Source organism: Otolemur garnettii, unplaced genomic scaffold, assembly GCF_000181295.1.
Source record: "Otolemur garnettii isolate 467f Iridium unplaced genomic scaffold, OtoGar3 scaffold00020, whole genome shotgun sequence".
NCBI classification, from domain to species: domain Eukaryota; kingdom Metazoa; phylum Chordata; class Mammalia; order Primates; family Galagidae; genus Otolemur; species Otolemur garnettii.
This window is the reverse complement of record NW_003852415.1, coordinates 16,295,991-16,316,239: the sequence shown is the minus strand read 5'-3', so window position 1 is coordinate 16,316,239 and position 20,249 is coordinate 16,295,991. Positions and strand designations below refer to the sequence as shown.

The window sequence follows — 20,249 nt, the reverse complement described above, 5'->3', positions numbered from 1 at the left end:
CACGGCACTCTACCCAGGGGAACAGCTTGAGGCTCTGTCTCAAAAAAAATAAATAAAAATAAATAAAAGATTTGTTAAGTTAGTATACTAAGATAGGACTTGGAATATTTTTAAAAAGATGTTAATCTCCTATAATAAATAACATAAAGCAGGCTGTGCTCTTATGCTTGATTTGATCTTTTAACTTTTGGGAATTGTCTAAATCAAATTTGAAACCCTTAAAACCTAATGCTTTGGAGCATTCATGCTTATTAGACAGTGTGGATGGAATACACAATAATGCCTTATTGCCTTGTAGGCTACACTTGTTAATGTGGCTTTTGCTTAAGCTACAGCTCAATATCACAAGAGGATTTCTGTGTTAAATATTTTAGAGTGTGTTAAAGCCCCTTGCCCTGTGAAATAAAAATTTCACGGATTCCATTTGGCTTCTGTGGATTATTTAAAATGTCTGGCTGCTGTTGGCTGTGAATTAGCAGGCCAGCTGATAAGATATTTCCTGCTTTAGAATCATACTGAGCTAATTTCTTTGGTCTCTTCTCTTCTTTGTATGTGCAGAGTTAGACTGGCTGAGCAACCCAAGCTTTTGTGTTGGATCTATACCGTCCCTGAGACAGCAGAGTGAAGCAGCCACAGACCTTGTTTCTGAAGGGTCACCACTGACAAGGTATTTTTTTTTTTTTTTTTGACAGATGGATTTTAGTTTTTGTCCGTATATTGTCTATAGCTTAGTTCAAGTGATGCTCTGTGGAAAACCCTGTGATAAAAGAGCTACCAAAGCTTCCTCTTACTTAAAATAGTGATGTGATCGTTGACTGGTTTCCCTTATCTCACCCTTGTAGATGATTTCTTTTTTTTCTTTGCATTATGGCAGTAAGTTCATGACACAATTAGTGCCTATAATTAGGCCACGAGGGAAATGGCATCTTTGTGATTGTTAAGTAACTTTGTTAACCACATTAGTAACCTTTAGAAAATTATAATTCAGATATTTTGGTAGCTGCATTTTCAACACTTTTGTAAAAACAGAAAGAGGTCATATCATATAACATAGGATAAAATTTCACAAAAACGTCAAAGAAAGCAAAACAGTACACATCTCCACCCAGTTGTGAAAGAATTTTGTTGTAGACCATTGAACTGAGAAATATGCTCTCTCACCAACATAGAGTAGATGGTCTCATTAATGGGATAAATACCCTGTGAAACCCTGTACTCTAAATGTGTGAGACACCATTAGAAATTTAGAGTACTTGAGGTGTGACAGGGAGTTTACAGATATTTTAGTAAGGAGGAAGAAGAGCTCATTGTCACCTTTAAAAACAAGGACTACAATGAAATCTTTTTTTCCTTTATTTCATTATGGACATGTTGGCATAATATGTGGTACAAAACATTATATTTGATAAAATAGTAAGAGGTTGCTTTCTTTTAAAGACATATAAATACGAGAGTATATAAGTTTATATAAAATCAGAATTTCTTCATTTGTTTTTATTTTAGATCTAGTTCTTAAATCTCGAAGATGAGGTGTAATTTAAGAATATGCTATGTAATATACGGGCAAACAGTAAATCTATGAGAGCATTTGTAGTTCCTTATTACACATTTATTTACTCACTTATTTATATATTATTTTCCCTACTTCTCTTTAGAAAATAATTCTAAAGTTGATTTTCCCAAATAGGAGTCCTTTGAAATCAGAGCCTTCAGATGAAAGTGACACTAACAAAAAGGTCAAACAAGCAAGCAGAAAAAAGAAGAAAGAAAAAAAGAAAAAAAGGAAGCATCAGCACCATAAAAAAGCAAAGAGAAAATATGGGCAGTCCAGTAGCAGTGGATCTGAGCCAGATACTGACTCTGAGAAGGACAAATCTTTGAGGAGTGTTGGAGGCAATAAAAAGGAATCTGAGAAACTGAAGTATGTCACTGTTCTCAAATATTTCTTGCTGTTCTCAGATATTATGGTATTTTAAATCTTGAGTTTTTCTTTCTTGATTGTTGCCACGAGTTAGGCATTTGATTATTTAGTCATTCAATCAAAAGGGATTTTCAACAAGTGCCAAATATGCCACAGAGTAGTTATGTGGGTCAATGTACTGCATAGTTAAGGGGTCTCTGAGGCCTATGGCTTCCACACTGACAGAGTAAGAGAAACTTCTTTTTTCTCTTCCTCGATAACACCTTTCAGTCACTCCTGTCAGTTCCTGTGTGTAAACATGCACACACGCACTTAAATAATTATCACTTTTGTCTTTTTCCTTTTGACATTTGTATTGAAGGTATACAGTAGTTCGGGACCACAATGTTTCCCTTCTTGGGGGCTTGCTTTCTCCCCATTTTATTCTGCTGTCTCCGTTGAGCATACTGTTTAAGTCATTTTACAGAATGGTCACAGCCTAGGTACTTAATATAGCCTTTTCTGTGTGCTTAGTCTAACATCCTCCTACCTATAGGGAGGCATTTCCTGTAGGGGAGACAGGTGATACGTAATGAAGTTACTTGACTTACTGCTTATTTAACTTTTTTCTTTTCTTTGTTCATGTGGACTAGAAGAGGGAAAATGTAAGTATCTGTCCGGGACATCCTTAAAAGAAGTAATGCTATTGAGATTTTTTGCAACTCAAAAGAAGTAATGCTATTGAGATTTTTTGCAACTCTTCAGGGATTATTTACCCTTGCTGTGTGTTTGGAGGTGCCGGTGATGTCAGTGAGAGCTCCGCATCGGAACAGGCTGGAACCTGGCCCTCAATGTTTCCACTGGAGAGGCAAACACTGCAGTCTTCTGGGATTGCTCTGTCATCAGATCAGTGTTGCAGAGCACTGCAGGCCTCTGTGGCATATGAGAGGCAGATTTATTTAACCCTCTGTGTATCTCAGGTGCTATACCTATAACCCAAGCTTGTTCTTTGGAGGAAAAAATGAAGAAATCAAGCAGAAGGTTCTGAATTTGCCTGAATTTATGAGGGCAGGCACAATGCCTGCCTTGCTTATCACTGTAGCCCCTCAACACTAGGTGCACAGGGCCTGATACAGAGTAATCACTCAGTATATTTTATTATATGAATGGATGAATATGTTATTGGTACCTTTGTTTTATAGTATATCTTTTGAAAGAGCTAGTTTAATTGTATCTTCTGAAAACTCACCTTTTAGCTACTTGGCCTTTTTATATAGCCAAGGAATGTGAGTTTTAAAGGATTTCCTGAAACCCTATAGAAACTATCATCAGAACTTGAAGGATAGTTAATTTCAGCCTATACTATTACGTCAGAGGGGATCTTTACAGCCTTTTGATAGTTTTATGATCCAGATAGCATTTTTAAGTTTGTTGATATTTCCCAGAATATTGTTAAGATCAAAGTATAGTAGAACCTCTGTAAGTTGACCACTCAGGGGCCAACTGTAACAAATTGATCAACATAGGAAGCTAAGCCTGTTAAACTGATAGGTACGTGTGATGCATATGTCAACTTAAGGAGGTGGTCGATGTAGAGAGGTGTCAACTATGGAGGTTCTGCTGTTTGTTCTTGTCCTTTTTTTTTTACGTTCTTACTGTTTACTTCTATAATCTCTTCCTGGGAAAGTGACCTGGAAGAATTATTTATTATCATATACACAAGAAGATATTATTGAGTTTTGAGAGTCTTTCTATGATGTCAGAAAAGTAGGTTCCTGTAGGGTAGCATACCAATGGGACTGTGTTCTATGGTGATTGAGGGGTGACTTCCCCAGAGGCCACAGTTACTCATCCACCTTTGTTTCCTGGGATGAGCTTTTCTTTACTTTTGGATGGAGACAGATCCTTCCTTGCACATTGTTCAGACCACATCCTTCTCTTGACTTAAGTACCCAATAGAGAGTAGAGGGCTTGCTTACTCCTCAGGGGTAGTCTATAGCTGGTCTCTTCTTCTCTTCTCCCAGTTGACATTCCATTCTTTCTAGAATCCTTCAATCTCTTTCCAGTAGGCCCTCTCTCCTTTTGCTGTCCCTTATACTTTTTGTAGACAGAAAACCCTTCATGGTTGTTCTGAAAGGGAATGTGTTAAAATCGTTATAGATTTTAACCTGAGGCTCATCATTCAATAACTATTTATTGAGTAGCTACTTTGTGTTTTTGAAAAGCCATTCCCTTGCATTCTCTGTCAAGAAGAATTTAGAAGCCTCCAAAATCTTTATTTGTATCTGGGTAGAGCTAAAAAGCAAAGACGGAACAACAGTTAATGGCTGTTTTGATTACTTTGGCAGCTTCTTGTGTCAGCAGCATTATGAACTGATTTTCTGTAGAGGAAGAAAGATGGTAGATGCCAGAAAAACCTTCCATTGCTCTCAACACTTAGCAAGTGGTTCCTTTTATATCCTAGTTGAATGTTTGCCAGCTCACAAATTTGTTCAAAGAGATAAATTAGGGTCTTGTCTTTGGTGAACGCTCGTTGTTCTGCCCTTTAGAAGGTCCAGATGTATAGAGGCAACACACTGTACATGGAGTCCAGGCGATGAAAATGAGACTGAAACCAAGCCCAAGTCACAGTGAAGGCTGAGCAATTCACAACTGTGGCTTTTTAAAAAGAAGTTTTGAGTTGGAATGAAGTATCTGAGCACTTTCAGATAAGTTAGCCCATTTTTATGTCAGTGGCTATCGCCTTTTAAAGGTATGGTAGTTCCTTCTGCCTAACACTCTAAAGTGCCTCAGAGGAGGAATATTTTCAAGGAAAAGTTCTTGTTTATAAAAATATTTGACATTCAAGTTACAGTCATTTAAATGAAATATTTAAAAAGAATGCCCGTATTTTTCAGGTTAATTTCTGAGATGACTTCTTTTCTTGGTAAGGTGTCATTTAGTGGTGACAGGTTTTGCTTTATTTCTTAAAATTTTTTTCTCAGAGCAGGAGCCCTCTTCCCAGCTCTGTGGCATGTGCATATTATATGAGTTTAGATGTGTTTGATGCCATGTGGGGTTTGGAATGTTGAATGTTCATGTTTCTTAAAATGTCAGCTATGTCACTGAAAGATTTTTAAAGTGCCTCTCCCTTTTCCTTCTTCACCTTCCTTGGTCCTGCAGTCAAGGGAATAATGCTGCTGCTGATATTGGACAGCGCTTTGTCTGGCTTGAGGACATTCAGGCTCTAACGGGAGAAACCTTCAGAACAGATAAGAAGCCAGATCCTGCAAACTGGGAGTATAAGTCTCTCTACCGAGGGGATATAGCAAGGTATGCCTCATGTTTCCCCCTGATTTTCACTCCTGAGAAGTAATTTCTTTCTCCTCATCCTCTCTTGGCACTGTCTTTTTGCCTGTATCCCCGGCCCTCTGCCCCTCATAGATTCTATTGGATTTTATTTATTGTTATGTTGTTTAGGCACATGTCTCATCTCAGGTTCTAAAATGAGGCCAGGTAGATTAATGTTATTTATTCTTGATGCTTGGTATCTGCCTGGCATAGTAGGTGTTCAGTAAGGTTTTGTTGAGTAAATGAATCTAAAAATATTTTGTAATAATTAATCATGACAGAGTATCTGGTGACTATTTGGTCTAGCCTGTATGCCATTTTTTAAATTTGCAAAACCCTTTTAGTTATTGACCCCTCACATATGCCATTGAAGAAGTGACATTTAATGGTAATGTTTCCAGCAGATGCTATAAGATAATCATAAAAATAACTGGTGGTATTTGCTTCAGTAATGAGTTTGAACTTTTCCCCTCTGCCAATCAAAAATGTTTGAGTACTTATTAATCCTTTAGATTGTTAGTACTTTGTAAGAAGCTGTTGGAAACATAGAACAATAATAGCAAGACCCCATCTCTACTAAAAATAGAAAAATTAGCTGGGTGTCTGGTGTTGGGTGTTGTGGTGGGTACCTTAGTCCCAGCTACTCAGGAGGTTGAGGCAGGAGGATCACCCAAACCTCAGAGTTTTAAAGTGCTGTGAGCTAGGCTGATTGATGCCACAGCACTCTAACCTGGGCAGCAGACTGAGACTCTGTCTTGGAAAAAAATAAAGAACAATGATGACACGCAATCTCTATTTCCCAACAGTTTATAGGTAATGAAAATTGAAGGTAGAGAATCATGAATCATGGAAGATAAAGCCAAGAGGAGATCGTGAAGATGATTCTTTATTGGCTAATTACTTTGTAAAATAAATTCAGTTTATATTACCTTGCTGCAGGTCCAAATTTTAGTCCCTCTGATACTATACCTCACCACATAAATAATCCCAGCTAAAATTTCCTTTATGATGAGTTAATATCAGTTGTTTTTCAGTGCATATTTAACCTACACACTGCCACAGAACCCTCGTGGCTGAAAATGAATGACTGCCATATTTCAAATGTATTCATATATTTTTGAGTTAATTTTAATACTCTCTGAAGTCTTTTTTTTTTTTTTTTTTTTGAGACAGAGCCTCAAGCTATCCCCCTGGGTAGAGTGCCATGGCTTCACTGCTCACAGCAACCTCCAACTCCTGGGCTCAAGCGAGTCTTCTGCCTCAGCCTCCCAAATAGCTGGGACCACAGGCGCCTGCCACAACACCCGGCTATTTTTTGGTTGCAGCCGTCATTGTTGTTTGGCAGGCCCCGGCTGTATTCGAACCCGCCACCTTAGGTGTATGTGGCTGGCGCCTTAGCCACTTGAGCCACAGGCGCCGAGCCCTCTCTGAAGTCTTGTCTGCTTTTCCATGCCACCATAGGGTAGTGCCACAGATATGGTGGATTTCCAATAAAAGATGGGGAAGCCAACATTGATTTGGCCTGAGGTATGTGACTGTGGTCCTGTGTTTGTTCTTTCACTTAAGTTAGCCTGTCTGATCCTCTGTGAAGAGGAGGAGGAAGAGGAAAGCTCTCTTCATTTTGCGAAGGAGGAAGAAGACTCTGAGAGAGGTTAATAACTGCTTAAGACCATGGAACCAGGGCATGGATTTGATCCTGTGTGTCTCTAACTTCAAATGTTCTTTCACTGTCTGTAAATAAAGATGAGACTGGTTTTGTGGTAGGACATTCTCTAGATTTGCAAACAGAGCACTCTGGTTCTCATTCTGACTTTGCCATTTATTAGCAATATAATCTCAGGCAAGTCACCTAAGCTGTGTGAGCCTCAGGCTTTTCTGCTTGTGAATTGTAACTCCTGCTATGCCTTGCATTCAACTAGCAGAGATATTTGATATGGAATTGGAAATTAGTGTGCAAATATAAAGGGTAATTCTTTATTAATAGATGAAAAGAAGGAGAAAATATTAACAAAGCATGGTTCTTGAGCTTCTGTTAATGAATGGCAGAGACCTTAGGAATACAGTAATTATAGATAAATGTCTTAATCTAAACTGCAAAGATACTACTATTAAAGGGCTTAGGGCAATGTTGTGATTTCCTCACAACTTAGTAAAGTTTTATGGGGCAAACCTTCCCTGGATTAGCAGCTCTGTAACTGTTAGTGGTCCAGTTCTAGGAGGTGCCTGTAGCTGTGTTCATTTAAGTTAAATGTCTGTATGTTACCCACTGACCCTCCAAAAAGCAGTGGTTCCTACCTCTGGGATTATTCTAGCTGATTATTTGATAAAGATTTTATAGGAAAAGTGCTTTCATTTGGGGAATATTAAATTTTATCCTAGGTTCTAATTACTAAGATTCTATGCTAAGTGATAAATTGGAAACAACCTAAATATAGTAGGGAAATGGTTAAGTAAATTATGGCATATCTCATCTCAAGGAACAATTTGAGGCCAATAAAGATGATATTTTCTAGACTAATGATATGGGGAAATACTTGATAATAGAGGGGAAGGCCTAAAACTATGTGATATAAACTATTTTTTAAAAGGATGTGTGTATGCATGTGATTATATACAGAGATACTTAGTGTCTGAAAGTAGATCATTAGGTAGGCCAATAGATTCTTTTTTCCCCCTCCCTTATCATTTTCATCTAATTTGCTGTAAAAAATACTGCTGCTAAAGTCAGAAAACTCAGTAAATATTTTTTAAGGAGATTATATGAGTAAAATACTAGACATTTTTAAACTAATGAGAAATCATTACTATTAAAATAGTGTTATAGTAATTAAGGAGAACAGTTAGGTTAAAATTTGTTCCTTAGGGAATGACAGGCTTATTTATTTATTTATTTATTCATTTATTTATTTTTGAGACAGAGTCTCTGTCACCCTAGGTAGAAAGCTGTGATGTCATAACTCATAGACCTCAAATTATTAGGCTTGAGCAATCCTCTTGCTTCAGCCTCCTGAGTAGCCAAGACTGCAGGTGTGTGCCACTACAACTGGCTAGTTTTTTTTTTTTAGTAGAGACAGGGTCTCGCTCTTGCTCAGGCTGTTCCTGAACTCCTGAGCTCAAGCAGTTCTCCCTCTTCAGCTTCCCAGAGTGCTGAAATTACAGGCACGAGCCATCCACTTGGCTGACAGGCTTTTTTAGAACTACTTTAATACCATTTTATTTCATCACACCTTTGTCAAGGTTGTTTCTGTTTCATAAGTGGAATGGTGAGATTATCCTGAGGTAATCTGGAGAGGACTGGGAGAAAGGGTAGAGAAAGGGTTTGAGAGAGAATTTATGTGTACATGTGAGAAAATATTTATTTCAAGTGGAATTCACTACACTCCAGCAGTGAGGGGCAAGGCAGGTAGAGGGTGCTGTGGACAGCAGTGAAGCCACAGAGGTGATGAGAGAGCCTGGGCTGGGCCAGGGTGATGTGGAGGCAGAGCTTTCTGGGAGGTGACAGAAGGTGGAGGCAGCTATCTCCCCCCTTCTTCCCACTGCATTTTATTAGGAACGTTTTCGAACACACAGCAGAAACTGAAAGGATTTGACAGTGAATATCCATAGGCACACACACCCTCCATTCTGCCATTAACCTTGTTCCGTGCTTGCTTTATCAGTTACTGGTCCACCCGTCAACCCATCTTATTTTTTTGATGCGTTTCAAAGTGATCTGCAGACATTAATAGGTCACCCCTAAATACTTCAACATGCTTTTTTTAAAGTAGAGTTTGATTTTTTTTTCAGTTTTTTTCTTCCAATTTAAAATGTACATACAGTGTGATGCATAAATCTTCATTCTCTGAGTTTTGGCAAATACCTATGCCTGTATAACCAGATCTCTATGAAAATATACAATATTACTCTGACTTCCAAAATTTTCTTCACGCCCCTCCTTGGTCAGTCCACACCCTCTATCCCAAAGGCAATCACTGTTTGATTTTTTTCTACAATCAGTTAATTTTGCCTGTTCTAGAATTCCATGTGAGTGAAATCCGACAGTGTATACTCTTTTGTGTCTGGCTTCTTTCACTCATTGTGATGTTTTGAGATTTGTCCATGTGGCATTTATCAGTAGTTTGTTCCTTTTTACTGCTGGGAATATTCCAGTATATGGCTGTACCACCATTCATTTATCCATTCTTCTTCTATCAATGGACACCTGGACTCCTTCCAGAATGTGGCTATCAAGAATAAAGCCGCTGAGAATGTTTGTGCTCAGGTCTTTGTGTAGACGTTTGGTTTCCTTTGGCTAACAATGTTTGTGCTCAAGTCTTTGTATAGACATTCGGTTTCCTTTTTCTTGAGTAAATTCATAGGAAAAAAAATTGTTGGGTCATAGGTTAAGTCTGTGTTTAGTTATTTTAAAAAATTGCCAGACCTTTTCCCAAAGGGAAATACCAGTTTACCTTCCCAGCAAGAGTGGATGAGAGATCTGGTTACTCACCAACATTTGGTATTGTCAGTCTCTTTAATATTAATTTAAAAACCATTCTAGTGGGTATGTAGGATACCTAATTATGGTTTTAATATGCATGTCCTTGTTGAATAATGATGTTGAGTACTTTTTCATGTACTTATTGGCCTTCATGTCTTCTGTGAAATTTTGGTTCAAATCTTTTGCCCTTTTTAAAATCAGGTTGCTAACAGAGAAATGCACAATTTTCCTGCAGATAGTCAGTAGTCATGTGTTTGTAACTCTGGGATCGCCTACATGTTCCATAAAAGCATTTTTGAACCCAGCCTCTTTTCCTGCAGAGTAGAAAATAACCAAATGTAATTTAATTTGGGACACTTTGTTTGAGGTTTCATAAAGGAATCTTAGGCCTATATGTTATCTTCTTAAGTAGGGACACAGGACAATATTGAGAAAATAGGACTGGTCAAAGAGACAGGTGACCTTGTTTAGGAACTATGTAAAAGAGGGAAGGATAATTTCTGCCTTAATGTCACATATGGCAGTTCGTTAACTACAAAGCTTCAGGAAAATAGAAATTACTAAGATCTAGAAGACAGACATGATCTTAAATTCATGAGATGCTAATGAACAGTTGAAATGTTATAAGAAGTCAAGCAGGTGGAAAAAGTTAATTGCTACTCCTTATATGTCTCCAAACAGGAACAATTTGAAGGTAAGGTGCATTTGTCTATATGCAGTTAACCCGTGGAACCAGAGTTTAGGTCTAGTAACCTTTATTCAGAGATAGTATACACATTCCCTTAGTAATGGTTTTTCTTTTTCTCATATAAGATACAAGAGGAAAGGAGACTCCTGCCTTGGCATTAACCCTAAGAAGCAGTGCATATCTTGGGAAGGGGCTTCTGCAGAGAAGAAGCATTCACGCAAGCAGGTTGAACGCTATTTTACAAAGAAGAGTGTGGGATTAATGAACATTGATGGAGTCGCTGTTAGCAGTAAAAACGAACCTCCCTCTTCTGAGCCAATCTCATTTATACCAGTAAAGGACTCAGGTGATGTGGCTCCTCCTGTTACAACTTGGTTGAATCCTCTGGGCATTTATGATCAGTCAACCACACAGTGGTTACAAGGACAGGGTCCTCCAGAGCAAGAAGCAAAGCAGCCAGAGTTACTGCCAGACAGTGAGAGTGCAGTTCTCAAAGCCAAGGTGGAAGAGTTTAACAGGAGGGTTCGGGAGAATCCTCGAGATACTCAACTGTGGATGGAATTTGTTGCTTTTCAGGTAAGTATTGTTATTCTGGTTGCTTGCCTTGGAATGGCATTCCTGATTTTGGGCAAACTGGTTTACTTGGCAATAATTATTTAGCTCAAAATAAATAAATAAAAATAATTATTTAGCTCCTGTAAGGGACCCTGGCACTGGGTGTGTAAAGATTATAGTTCTTGCTCTGAGCTTGTTCAAAGTCCAGTGAGGAAGACGGACGTGGAAAGATTCAAGGCAGCCTGGGGTAGTAAGTACTGTAATGTGTCATTAGGGAATGGAGTGAGGGAGTGACTTACAGGGAGAGAAGAAGAAAGGGCTGCCAAGAAAAGGTGAAATTGGAACAAATCTTGATGTTCATCAGGCAAGTGGAGGCATTTCTGAGTACAAACAGAACAGGCAAAGTGCACTTGTGAAAGAGAAAGGTCTGCTCAATAAATTATCCAGTTAGAGTTATGTACTCTTTTTCTAAAACATAGCAATTTGTCTTAGTCTCTCATTTTGAACCACTCATACAGTTACCATACTTTGTCCTATGTTTGGCCATTTTATTTATTAATTTGGCCTTTCAGAAACATTTTTCAAGGTATTGTCTCCTAGTTATTGACATATAGATCTTAAGTTTAAAATGACAGTAGAAAATCAAGTGAAATAAACATAAGATTAAACATACTAGGTGACACAAATACCTTAGGGACCAGGTTTTCATTAGAAGAAATTGTGATAAACAAGTGGCTTGAGAAGTCAATAACATTTCCATTGGGGGTTGTAAATAAATCTATGCATTGTTGAAACTCTGAGGATCATCTAGTTCCATTTACATTTGTAAATTGGTGTTTTTGTTGTTGAGGATGAGGTTATGAAAAGTCCTGGCCTGTATGCCATCGAGGAAGGAGAGCAGGAAAAGCGAAAGAAGTCCCTGAAGCTCATTCTGGAGAAGAAGTTGGCCATTCTGGACCGGGCCATTGAAAGCAACCAGAGCAGTGTCGACCTGAAACTGGCCAAGCTGAAGCTCTGCACAGAGTTCTGGGAGCCCTCCACTCTGGTTAAAGAGTGGCAGAAACTGATATTTTTACATCCCAATAACGCAGCCCTTTGGCAAAAATACCTTTTATTTTGCCAGAGCCAGTTTAGTACTTTTTCGATATCAAAAATACACAGTCTTTATGGAAAATGCTTGAGTACTCTGTCTGCTGTTAAGGATGGCAGCATCTTATCTCACCCTGCATTGCCTGGCATGGAAGAGGCCATGTTTGGTAAGGAGATAACCAGGTCTAGTTACATGGGAGGAGTTAGACTTTGATGGATTTGAAAATGAGGATTTATTTTTGGTGTCTTTCAGCAAAAGTCTAAATTGCCTGATAGAACTGTTTTTTTTTTTAAGAGTACTATGACTCATTGATTATTATAGATTTCTCCCCACCATAGAGCTCCTGTAGTGGATGGGAGGCATTAGAGCTGGTAAAGTTGGGAAAATATTGGCCAAGAACTTCTTTCTACTTACCAAGTAAACATTAAGTGTCATACTGCTTTGGCTGTTGATGGCCTTATCCATTGAGATACTTGTACTTGTCTCACTCATTTATAGAGTGTGCAGCCAAAGTGTATGTAAAATGTCCCAAATGGGCACCACTGCACAGATATGTTACTGGTATTGTGTTGTTACCATTTTTGGTGTGTCCCAAAGAAGCCTAGAGTATAAATTTTGGCAGTAAAGTAGTATAGGAGGCAGCATGTTCTGCAGGAGCCGGAGAATATCACTCTTGTGCTTGAATCCTTGCCCTTTATTGGTTCTCTGTGACCTTGGACAAGTTCCTTAATCTGTATGGACTTCACTTTCTCCATTAGCAGCAATAGCATAAACCTGCTTTAGAGCACTCATTAGTGCACATTAAATGAGATAATATATGATGAATCTAGCTCAGTGTCTAGAACATAGCAGACATTTATTTGATTAAACCTCCTGCTACTGAGTCTTACTATTAGTGTCTGAAGATAGTAAATATATTGCTCTAGAAATGATAATCATTTATCACACTGACATAAAGAGTTTTGCCTTTGATACCATTTGTAATTTTGAATAGCTTAATGTTACTTAGTAAATAGAATTGTAATCCAAGTACCATGAACTAACAACATTCCAGTATGGAACCTTGATTTGTTTACAGGGGACTCTGAACATAGGATGAAAAAGGCTGGTGCATAATGCCATCTAGTGATCACTTGAATACAGCTCTTTGCTTTCCCATAAACATCTGTTACGCCATCCTTTTCCTATAATTTTTCTTATAATAATGAGCTTTGAGTATTTGATCATCAACATTCAGACCAACCTCTTGACTTATTTTTATGTACTATTTAATTTTTATCATCAATATTTGTATTCTCTGATGGCTTCATACGGAAACTAGCATAAACATACTTTCATCTTAGAATATCTGTTCAGCTTTGTAAACATAATAGCAGTTTCAGGTGTAATTTTCTATTAGTAGCCAGTTACTGAGAAATTACGTTCTTTCCCTTTAATGGTATCAACAAGGATTCTTTCCCTTTGCTCTTCTGTTTGCAGCACTCTTTCTTCAGCAGTGCCACTTTCTGCGGCAGGCTGGTCACTCAGAGAAGGCCATCTCTCTGTTCCAGGCCATGGTGGACTTCACCTTCTTCAAACCTGACAGTGTGAAAGATCTGTCTACCAAAGTACAGGTACCAAGCTCTGTCTCCATTGGGGGCTGGGAGATGTGTATAATGGAGGGTGTTGGTAGTATTTTTGAAATACCATATCCTTCTTTATATCAGTCCTGCAGAGGATGATTTCTCAGAAATATTTCAGTAATCCAAGGAGAATTCCATCGTGAAAGTAGTGAAATATGGATAGATAAAAGCAGATTCCCCCTCCTCCCAATATAAAGACCAATGACCCTTCTTTTCTTTCTTTCCTTGTTTAAATGCTAGTTATCTCTACCAGGCAGACAAACTATTGCCGTGCCATTTTAAACCATGTATATCCCTCTTGCCCACCCTTGTACATTCTAGTCTGGGTCTTGTGTCACTTTCTCATTTAACCTTTCCTTTATGTAAAATATTTGCTGGAGTTGTAAAGAAATAAAATGTAGGTGCCATGTCAACACCCATCCTAATTGAGGAGGGTTTAATGTTTTAGGTGACAAGCACACATTGCCAACATTTATTATATGAAGCAATTGTAAAAACCTTACAGAGCCATGCATGTAAGAAACCTGTCTTTTTCCCATTAAAAACCCCTTAGTTTCCTACTCTTCAAAGAGGGTCTGGTGGAGGATGAGTAGACTGAATTTATGGTGAACTTTTAAGAGGTCTTTCTTCAGAGGCCAAGGTCTCTCCATCACATGGAAATTTCATAAACTGTCAGTAAAGACTGTTTATCGTGATGCTACCTCTAGCAAAATTGGATTAAAGAATTTTACCAGTTAATATTGGCACAATTGATTATTAGTAAGCCAGATAAAGTAATTTTAAGACTTGCTTTGATATTTTAAGAATATGTTATGCTGCAGAAGTGAGTCTTAGATGACTCTAAGGAGCCTTAAGGTTCATCCCTACTCCTTTACTGAGACTCACTGTGATGACAGCAGCGCTGGTGGTGCCAGGGCTCTGCCCACAAATGTGACGTGTGGAAGACCACTGCTCTGGAGTGCAGAGAGACTCTGATGCAGTTTCCTGAGGTTTTAAATACTAACAGCATGTTTAATTCCAAAGCTCACATGACAGCTTTGAAAATTAATTAACAGTATTCCATATTGCTTTTATAACAGAGACATTGTTAGCATAAACACAGTAGTGTAACATAACACAGGCAGAGTCTGATATTACTGGTCTGTATTTCTGTGGAATAAACACATTGGTTATAACCATTTATCACACTATTTTTTAAAATGCCCTTCTTTTTCTTGAGTGCACTTTCTTTCATCACTCTTACAAGAGGAAAATTTATAAAGGAGTGTAGTCTTCCCAGATCCCCCTTTCGAGGGTGGCTGACATGCATTCAGAGTACAGCGTCCATGTCAGCGTCTTTGCCCTGTTCTGACATGACTCTCCTGAAGACCACACTCTTCCAGGCGTGTGTGGCACTGCCTAGGGCTCAGACCAGATAATCCTGCAGCTCCTGGCCCATGATGAGTCTGTCAGAAGCCTGCTTGTCCTCTTCAAGAGGTTCTTTACAAAAGCTTTCATTGAGTAGGCTATTGGCACACTTTTAAAGTCCTCTTGTCAGCTGATAGCATGATCATGTTTCTGTTCATTGCTGTGTTTACCTTCTGTTTCATAGGGAATGTTTTATTGCCAGTGAACTGGTTACCACACACTGCAGACCTGATGCCTGAATGAATGTGGAAGGTTTTAGGGGCCAGGCTTTTAAATGCAGGCATTTTTATGCTCTTGCTGCCAACCATGTTCAGATCTGTGCTATCAAGCATTTATTGAGTTTCTACCAGGTGCTGAGTATTGTTCCAGCAATATATAGTTACTTAAGATGTGGTTGTGTCCTCCAGAGTTCACTGTCTGTCTTGTTGAAATTTCCTCTCAAAAGGTCTTGAAAGTGGGCGGCACCAGTGGCTCAAAGGAGTAGGACGCTGGCCCCATATGCCGGAGGTGGCAGGTTCAAACCCAGCCCTGGCCACAAAAAAAAGGTCTTGGAAGCAACATGACTTTCAGGGATCGGGAGGAGGGGGGGCCTGGTAGTATTAAGGGAACTGGCAGTAACACTGTCCTAGTTAAATTGGCCTGGCAGGATCAGAACAATGAATCCACTCATCTACCCAACTGCAGGCTCTTCTTGCTGAAATATGGCCAGTCTTTTTCTGACTTCATCTTGGAAGTGTTATCACTTTTGCCATATTCTCTGTTAGAGGTAGTCACTACGTTTAGCCCAGAGACTGGGTTAGGGGTGTTGGGGGCCACCTACTCTTTTGCACCATAGGCACTGCCCGCTTCCAAGACCTTTTGAGAGGAAATTTCAACAAGACAGACAGTGAACTCTGGAGGATACAACCACATCTTAACCCTGGAGGCTGCCTACAATGCTAGATAATTCATTTTTTTGTTTTGGGGTGTGTATCACCTATCGGCTTCAAAGACTGATGGCAAACACGATTTCAAGAATCATGAGCTTCTCTGTGTCCATCAGCACTCATTTTGCCCCCAGACTCAGCAGTTTTGTACAAGGTAGGCCAAATGTCCATTGTTTATCTGAACAGGTGGAATTCTTTGAGCCTTTCTGGGACAGTGGAGAGCCCCGGGCCGGGGAGAAGGGTGCCCGAGGCTGGAGAGCATGGATGCATCAGCAGGAGCGCGGGGGCTGGGTGGTAGTCAACCCAGGTAAGGCACCTCTCGTGAAGATGTATAGTGTATGCTTTTTTCCTTCTAGAATTTGCTTTTTACATCTTCATGAGTGTTTATCTGTATAAGCTATTAATTAGTAGCTTAAGAACACTGTGCTAACATCAGAATGCTAAGAATATGAGAAGTAGATGCCATGGGAGAACAGACTTGTTTCTTCCCCTTAGAGCAGCAGTTCTCAACCTGTGGGTTGCGACCCCTTTGGAGGTCTCCTGCATATCAGATATTTACATTATGATTCATAACAGTATCAAAATTACAGTCATGAAGTAGCAGTGAAGATAATTTTATGGTTAGGGGTCACTACAACATGAGGAACTATATTAAAGGGTCATGGCATTAGGAAGGTTGAGGATCACTGCCTTAGAGGCTAAGTCTCTTGTATAATTTCACATTTTCTAGTAGTCATATTAAAAAAGTAAAAAGAAACAGATGACAGTAATATTGATAATGTATTTTATGTAACCTAGTATATGAAAGCATTATCATTGCAGCATAGAATCAACATTTTAAAAGTATTAACTATAGGCTCGGCGCCTGTGGCTCAAGCTGCTAAGGCGCCAGCCACGTACACCTAAGGTGGCGGGTTCGAATCCCCAGCCCGGGCCCGCCAAACAACAATGCTGCAACCAAAAAAATGGCCAGGCGTTGTGGTGGGCGCCTGTGGTCCCAGCTACTTGGGAGGCAGAGGCAGGAGACTCGCTTGAACCCAGGAGTTGGAGGTTGCTGTGAGTGTGATGCCAGGGCACTCTACCCAGGGGGATGGCTTGAGGCTCCGTCTAAAAAAAAATGTTTAAAAAAAAAAAGTATTAACTATATTCAGATGCCACTCACATGTAAAAAGTGGAAAAAATTATTAACTAGAAATTTTGCATTTTTAAAAATACGAATTCTTTGGAATCTGGTGCATGTTTTACACTTGTAGCACATCTCAGTTCAGACTAGCTGCTTTTCAGGTGCCTGATAGATATTTGATAATGGCTATGTATGGGGCAGCAAACTCTTAGGCATTCATTCAAACATTGCTTCCCTTCCTGAGAGGCAGTTTGAGCACAGACGGAGATCTGCCAGGCAGACTTCCACGGAATATGCTGGGGGAAAATGGACTGGACGAGGACTCAGGAGACTGGCCTTCAGGCACAGGCAGCTTCTCACAGGTGTAACCTTTCTGCACCTTGGTTTCTTCATCTCTAGAATGAAAACTTTGGATTAGATACTGTCTTTGAGGTTCAGCTCTCTTGGCCAGGTGGTATCTCTAAAGTTCAGTTTTCAGGCCAGGTGGTTACCGCTAAGGAGTAGGAGAGGCCCTTCAGGTGTTTCACGGGTAACTCTGCTGTGTGCAGTGCTGCCAGGGGATGGTCATGCCTCCTTAAGGCTATAGGAGGCTCAGCTGTTTAGATGTCCCTTGAGAGTTGTTCTTCACGCTAACCAATGGTTTTATATATGAAGAAGATAGCCTTTGTGAAATGGAAGTAGATATTGTGCTCTTAGCCACGGACCTGCAAGGAGCAAGGGCCCCAAATCAAAGTCTTCGTGTATTCTTTCTTTCTGACTGACTCAGCATGAGTCTATGTTTTTAGATTTGGTTTTTGTTCATTTTATTAAGGAGTGAGATCATTGCAATGCATAGTATCTGTTAGACCGTTTGCCATATTCTACATTTCTGTGATATGAAAATAGAGTTTTCATAGCAGTGTACAGAGGCTAAGTTAACATTATTTCTCTGTGAAGTATCCAGAGTCTAGTCTAATGGTCACTTAAAATCAGATATAAAGTTAGTTTTCTCCAAAAGGTAATACAACTACTGAAATCTTGATTTTTAGTATCAAGTTAGAGATTTGGTACATAGATTCCCTATAAAGTTTCTAAGTATTTTCATTATAGAGGATTGTCTACTGAAATGAATTTCTTTATAATGAATGTAATAGGATTTCTCCCCCCCACAAAAAAAAAACCCAAGCAGGATGAAAAGCAAGGCTATTTTATTGTTTTATTTTGTGTTTTGTTGTTGGGGATTCATTGAGGGTACAAAGAACCAAATTGCATTGATTGCATTTATTATTTTACTGTTTTTTAATTTATTTCTTTTGAGACAGAGTCTCTGTTGCCCAGGCTAGAGTGCTGTGACATCAGCCTAGCTTATACCAACTTCAAACTCTTAGGCTCAAGTGATCCCCCTGCTTCAGCCTCCTGAGTAGCTGGAACTACAGGCACACACCCTAACGACTGGCTAATTTTTCTAATTTTAGTAGAGATGGGGTCTTGCTCTCGCTCAGGCTGGTCTCAAACTCCTGAACTCAAGTGATCTTCCTCCCTCTGCCTCCCAGAGTGCCAGGATTACAGATATGAGCCATCATACCTGGCCAACATAGTTTTTTAGTTCTCTTGTTTATTCTGACAAGTTTGGCATGTAGAGAGTAGTTAGGATTTTATCACATGTTAGTATTTTATCATGAATTCTGAGATAGTGCTTCTTCATAAATCATAGCTTATATCTTCTCTCTTACCCCCATTTCCTGTTAGTGTGTGGTTATTATTATACATGTCGTTCAAAACCAGGCCATCTTTGAAGTTCGTGTTGTAAATTTGGGTATCTAAGTATGATGTGTAGTTCCCAGGAGTAATTTCTCTTACAAGAGTTTTTCAGTGGCATTAAAAGATTAAATGTAGATCTTTAGACGAAAGTGATAAATAGCTAAATTCTTTGAGAAATTGAGAAGAGTCTTTAGGTAGAATTGGATTTAAAATACTAAAGTTTATGTTATCCTTTGAAATATTTGGAATTTTTGTTGATTGAATATTTTATTTAGACATAAATTCATAGAAAGTTGAAAAAATGTACAGAGAGGTTTTGTGCACCCTTCACTTAATGGTAGTGCTACAGTCCAGTATTGCAAGGCATTGACATTGGGACAGACGCCTGCAGAGTTTATTCGCATTACATCAGCTTGATGTGCATGCATTTGTGTGTGTACTTGTAGAGATGGTACAAAGTTTTTATCATGTGTGTAGCTTTGTGTAACTGCCACCACAAACATAATATAGAACTGTTCCATCACCACAGGACTCCCTTGTGCCACCCTTCTTAGCCACACCTACTCCTCTCCCTTCCTTCACCCCTGGGTGCCACTAATCTGTTCTCCATCTCTATTATGTTATTTCACAGTGCTGTATAAATGGAATCATATGGTATATAACTTTTTTAGACAAAATTTAAGTTGTAAAATCCAACAGTTTACTGTTTTAAAGGGTACAGTCAATGACATTTAATACCTTCATCCTGTTATGCAGCTATTACCTTTATCCATCTCCAGAACTTTATCTTGCTGTACTCAAACACTGTACCTGTTAGGGACTAATGTCCCATGCCCCTCCCCCCAGCCCACAAGACCCGGCTGTTTTTTGGTTGCAGTTGTCATTGGTGTGTAGCAGGCCCGGGCCGGGCTCAAACTCACCACCTTTGGTGTATGTGGCCTGCGCCCTACTCACTGAGCCATGCCGAGCCAACATTTGTTCTTTTGTGACTGGCTTATTCCACTTAGCATAGGGTCTTCAAGGTTCATCCATGTTGTGGCATAAGTCAAATTTCCTTCCCTTTTAAGGCTAAATAATAAGTAGTCCACTGATTCAGTTCATCCATCCATGGGCACTTGGGTTGTGTCCTCCTCTTGGCAGTTGTAAATAATGCTCCTAGGAACATGCACGTGTCCATCTGAGTCCCTGCTTTCAGTACTTCTGGGTATGTATTCAGAAGTGGGATTGCCTCTTCATATGGTAATTCAGTGTTTAGTTGTTTTTTTTTGAGACAGAGTCTTAAGCTGTCATCCTCAGTAGAGTGCTGTGACATCACAGCTCACAGCAACCTCCAACTCCTGGGCTCAAGCGAGTCTCCTGCCTCAGCCTCCCAAGTAGCTGGGACTACAGGC

At 39.4% G+C, this 20,249-nt stretch overlaps 1 protein-coding gene across 1 annotated transcript in view; it reads left to right on the top strand.

Annotated features, from left to right (window-relative positions):
* NRDE2 (NRDE-2, necessary for RNA interference, domain containing) overlaps positions 1-20,249 on the top strand; it is a 51,245-nt gene that overhangs the window by 15,835 nt on the left and 15,161 nt on the right. Inside the window, exons 2-8 of the mRNA XM_003786982.3 lie at positions 559-667; positions 1,688-1,921; positions 5,063-5,212; positions 10,521-10,971; positions 11,801-12,206; positions 13,520-13,653; positions 16,182-16,302. Coding sequence (XP_003787030.1) covers positions 559-667; positions 1,688-1,921; positions 5,063-5,212; positions 10,521-10,971; positions 11,801-12,206; positions 13,520-13,653; positions 16,182-16,302 — 1,605 coding nt within the window. The remainder of the gene's footprint in view (positions 1-558; positions 668-1,687; positions 1,922-5,062; positions 5,213-10,520; positions 10,972-11,800; positions 12,207-13,519; positions 13,654-16,181; positions 16,303-20,249) is intronic.